The sequence below is a fragment of the Galeopterus variegatus genome, unplaced genomic scaffold (genome assembly GCF_000696425.1).
Source record: "Galeopterus variegatus unplaced genomic scaffold, G_variegatus-3.0.2 Scaffold460, whole genome shotgun sequence".
NCBI classification, from domain to species: Eukaryota; Metazoa; Chordata; class Mammalia; order Dermoptera; family Cynocephalidae; genus Galeopterus; species Galeopterus variegatus.
This window is the reverse complement of record NW_007726571.1, coordinates 7855-12743: the sequence shown is the minus strand read 5'-3', so window position 1 is coordinate 12743 and position 4889 is coordinate 7855. Positions and strand designations below refer to the sequence as shown.

Genomic DNA, 4889 nt, shown 5'->3' with positions numbered 1-4889 from the left:
GTGTGGGATCACGTGATGGAGAGGCAGTGCACCCCAGTGCAGTTTCCTAAGCTGACAGTAATACCCTGCACAGCTGTCCTTGCCCACGAGCGCAGGTGCCGTAGGTGCAAGGAGGTCATTGTAGCACTTCTTCTAATAGCAAAATATCGGCAGCACTGTTCATCAGAAGGGGACTGGTTAAGATGCTGTACAGTGGAATACTGTGTCTCAGGCACTGATGTGGAAAGTGTCTGGGACATGTTACTAAGGGCAAGGAGCAAGGTTAAGAACAGTGAGTATGGTATGCTCCATACTCACTGGGTAGAAGAGAAACAGGAAGGGCTGGGTAGAAGAGAAACAGGAAGGATGGCTTACTTTTTCCTGTATGCCTTTTTGTACCTTTTGAATTCTATACCATGGTGTGTGTTACATATAAACAAACCAAAAACATGTAAAGTATCATCTTTAAGATAGAGAAAGTGATGAAATAAAGGCTCATTCTGGGAACATGGTGCTACGTATGATCCTGACCTCTTATCTTAGGTCGAGGTCAGCAATGGGCAAAATGCAACTGATATGTGGTTTTGCCTCATGGACCCACCTCGTCTGCTTCAGTCACATGACACGTTTTCCAGGATAGTTTTGGGACATCCTCCCCCACTTGTTGGTTGGTAAACAGAAATTGCTGGGCTCATCCCCATTTTATTGGTTGGAAATCAGAAATTTGGAGAAACAAAATGCTGTTCCCATCATGACTCAACAGTAGCAGAGGCCACTGAGCTCATATTTCCAAGTGTCGTCTTTGTGCCTGCCTTTAGCTGGGCTCACCCTCAGCCCAAATCAGCTCTACTGTTCTGTCTCTACCCTTGTAGCAACCTTTTCACAAAACTGCTTAGCATCACCAAAACGGCAAACTTGCTTTGCTCACTAACAAAACTCTTTTCTCCTGACAACTGGCAGTTGGGGATAGAAAACATTTCACTTAATTTAGCCTATTGTTTACTTTTGGCAGGGAAACAAACTAGTTTTGGTGGCATCTAAACAATGTGGATAATCAGCCAAGCTCCACTGTGATGTTAGCTGAAGAATGAACATATGAGAAACAGGAGACCCACAGAACCCCTGTTCATATCCAAAGCGTGGGTCACAATGCCCCCACCATAAAATCCAGATCAGTACTGTCCTGGGTTAGGCTGCTATGTTTGTGTAATACGTAGGAGTAAAGCTGCATGTTTAGTCTTCGGGAGGCTGGGAGGGATGCTGCTGGTGTTCAGGGTGAGCAGGCTCAATGGCAATCCTAGGCAGCATGCTTTTCCTCCCCTTTCCTTTTAAAACCAAAAAGGTGCCGGAGACATTAATTCCAAATGGGTTGTTTGAATGAGTAATGGTGGTAATCAGGAATGTTCACCATTTCCCTAAGAGTTTCTATTTGTGACAATTTGGAGCTGGCTGGTTTCTCAGTTGGTTAGAGTATAGCCTTGTAACACCAAGGTCAAGGGTTCGGTTCCCTATACTGGCCAGCTGCAAAAAAAAAAAAAAAGTGTGTGTGTGTGACAATTCTGTTCTTTAGGGGGAAAAAGTTGGAGATGCAGCTGCAAATATGACCTCACCTGATTTCATCACACCAAAGGCCAGGTAGATGTGAGCATCTTGCAGACTATTGACCTAAAGTCCTGACATAATTATGGGGTACTTGTCATATCACAGATTCTGAGCTTTTTCTATCTCCTCATCCACTTGGAGAGTAGCAATGTGTCTTACTATGTTTTGAGGATGTCCAGGCACTAGGCTGCATTTAGGAAGTTTCTCAGAGGTCAAGAGTCCCTCCAGCTAGAAGAAAGAGGTCTTCATGATCATTAGACTGTCAGTCCTGTGAGGACAGGGCCTTGTGATTTGTCAAGTGCTGTGGCTCAGTACCCAGCACATTGCACATAGAAGGCATACGGTAAATATTTGTTGACTGATTGGTTCCAGTCCCAGCTCATGTGACTCTGGGTCTGCATCTGCAGTCCTCGAAAGTAAACGATCACAGTGATAAGCATTAGCTGTGTTTCTTTGCGTGCATGCACACACATTGACTAATTTGACATAACTGAAAATTATGAGGTGCTATGGACATTTTGAGCTCCATGAGAAAGGATTTTTGGTTTGTTTTGTTTTCTGGTATATCCCAAGTGCCTGGCATACTGCCTGACATGCACAGGCACAAGTAACTATTTAACAAACACGTGTGATGAAGAAGTGTATTTAAAAAATCAAAATATTTACTCACCGATATATATTGCTGCACACCATTCACAAATTTGGGTCCAGCCTTTTTCCTCAAATGGATCATTTTTGAGAGTTGCTCGTAAGCCACAAATTCATTAAAGAATGTCTTATAGCCTATGAGTTTGGCAACCATAAAACTGTCTTGCCAGTCCACTCCCATCATGAAGGAAAAGGGCATGAAGATGTAGGAGCACATTAGCTGCAAAAACCAAAAGGAGATACTTTATTAGAACAGTGATTTGCTTCTAGTTCTTCTCCCCCGTCCTCAGTGACAAGATCGTTGCTGCCCGCTCTGTGTCTCCTTTAGGAACAGAAATCCCTTTACATTCCCTTGCCCGTCTATATCCATCAGGAGTCAAAGCTGAAATTGGGTCGTTTGAAGTAACCTGGATTCTTGGGGGAGGGGTCAGGAGAGAATGAAGGACTGTTGGGGAAGGAGGGTGATAGGAGACAGAGAAGCGGGGGTGGACAGACGGGCCGTACGAGCACACTCTAGGTAACTGGGGAAGGCTGTCCACACACCGATTTTATTCTTAAACAAAGATAGGCAGAAACAAAACAGAGGGCGGGAGCATGATGGGATTATACCTCAAAGCTCAGCTGTGGGCAGTCAAGCATGCTTCCAAACCACGACAGCGCCGAATTCACAAAAGACAGCAGGGCCAGGAAGGCGATCAGATTCACAACGATGTTTGCTGTCAGGGAGATGGACGAGGAGGCTCCCTGGGCTGCAGCTTCTAGCAGATTCCTTGAATCACTTTTTCAAAAAATAGCAATTCCAGAATTACCAAGCAGTTGTCAGTGGGCGGATGTTGTAGGCACAGGAGTGGCATAATCCGAGCTCATGTGGATGAGACAAACTCTCAGGTCCATGCCTTGGTCACAATACCCAAGTCCCGTGAGATCATGATGGGGTTTATGATTGTTGACGATACAAGGGTACTCCAAAAAGTTCGTGGAAAAATAGAATTAAAAGATAATATGAATTTTTCCACAAACTTTTTGAAGTGCCCTCATAGGTGATGGGCATATGGGTGTCTAATTGTTATATTACTCTCTTAATTTGTGGTGTTTATAATTTAAAAAATTGGGAAATGATAAAAATATTACAGCTTCAAAAATTATTTTTACTGAAAGTAGGTAGCAGAGAATATAAAATATTCATGGTACAAAAACTGATTGATTCAAGCACAGGCTGTATATCCATCACCTCATGTAAGGAGTGAAACCCAGGGCCGGCCCGTGGCTCACTCGGGAGAGTGTGGTGCTGATGACACCAGGGCCATGATGGCTCACTAGGGAGAGTGCGGTGCTGATAACACCAAGGCCACGGGTTTGGATCCCATATAGGGATGGCCGGGTGGCTCACTCGGGAGAGTGTGGTGCTGATGACACCAGGGCCATGGGTTCGGATCCTATATAGGGATGGCCGGTTAGCTCACTTGGGACAGCGTGGTGCTGACATCACCAAGTCAAGGGTTAAGATCCCCTTACCGGTCGTCTTTTAAAAAAAAAAAAAAGGAGTGAAACCCACTGTGCTCCTGCCCAGTCTCCTCCCCTCCTCTCTGATCTCAGAGGTATTTGCCTCCCTAAAATCTGTTTACCATTCCCTTTCTTTACAATTTTTCTACATGTCTTTATCCCTAAATAATATGTTGTGTAAGTTTGCACATTTGCTAACTTTGTAAGTGGAATCATATGTATTATTTTTAGCAACATGCTATTTCAGTCATTGTCATGACTCCAACTACATACAAGCGAGGGATAAATCTCAGACGTGTGTTGATTGATGAATTCTCTTATTTAATGACATACTTCTGAACATCCTAAATCTTAGTCTTTTTCACCCTTTTTTCTTTCTTTTTCATGGAAAATGAATAGGCTTTCTTATTATCTATGAGAAAACTCCTGAAATTTTCATCCTATGGCTTTCCAACAGTCTTAAACCAAGGCTCAATGAACTCTATGCTATATTTACAATGAAATATCTTTACAATAAACAGTTAAGGAAATGTGTTGACATTCAGGTATTTGGAAAGGTTTTCTTGAAGGGTTAAAGCAAGATTTTTTAGGTGAAGTCTAATTAAATTTACTTTAGTACCGTAATTTGCTGTGCTCTCTGGTTATCAAATTTTTGCTGTGATTTGAATTTGGACTCCTCTTGTGTCCCACTTACCCATTTTCCATTTTCATGGCATTCTTGAGGGTTATTTGAGGTTTTTCTGTCTCAGGCCAGAAGAGTTTAGCAATAGCCAATGACGCGGGTGCTGACATAACCGAAGCTGTTAACAAGTGGGAGGACGAAACCTGCAATTTCAGAAGAAAGGAGAACACGTTGAGCTTTTCCTTCATGGTCAGACGAGTGGTCCAGAAGCCTTCCAGAGGAAGACACGGGGCAGGAGTTGATTCTATGCCAGAAAACAATATTTCTTCAGACCTTTAGAAGAGATCTTCAGTGGGCTAAGTCACGGGCATCACCTTGAGAGTCAGAGGGAGAAGGGGGATTTCATCCTTGGGAAGAGGCACAAAACCAAAATTCGATTATTGCAGAAGAGAATTAATCCTGTGTTGTAGGAAATTTCAAAGAACATTCCTCAGCCTCCCTGTTGTCCTTCTGAAATATTCAAATAGTTCCTAAA

The 4889-nt window shown here is 43.2% G+C and overlaps 1 protein-coding gene across 1 annotated transcript in view; it reads right to left on the bottom strand.

Moving 5' to 3' along the window:
• The window catches only part of SLC28A3 (solute carrier family 28 (concentrative nucleoside transporter), member 3), a gene marked incomplete at its 5' end in the record, with an annotated part of 18654 nt that overhangs the window by 6328 nt on the left and 7437 nt on the right, over positions 1–4889 (bottom strand). The window contains 4 exons of the mRNA XM_008569052.1: positions 1924–2057; positions 2252–2449; positions 2839–3007; positions 4427–4557. Of these exons, the coding sequence (XP_008567274.1) occupies positions 1924–2057; positions 2252–2449; positions 2839–3007; positions 4427–4557 (632 nt within the window). The remainder of the gene's footprint in view (positions 1–1923; positions 2058–2251; positions 2450–2838; positions 3008–4426; positions 4558–4889) is intronic.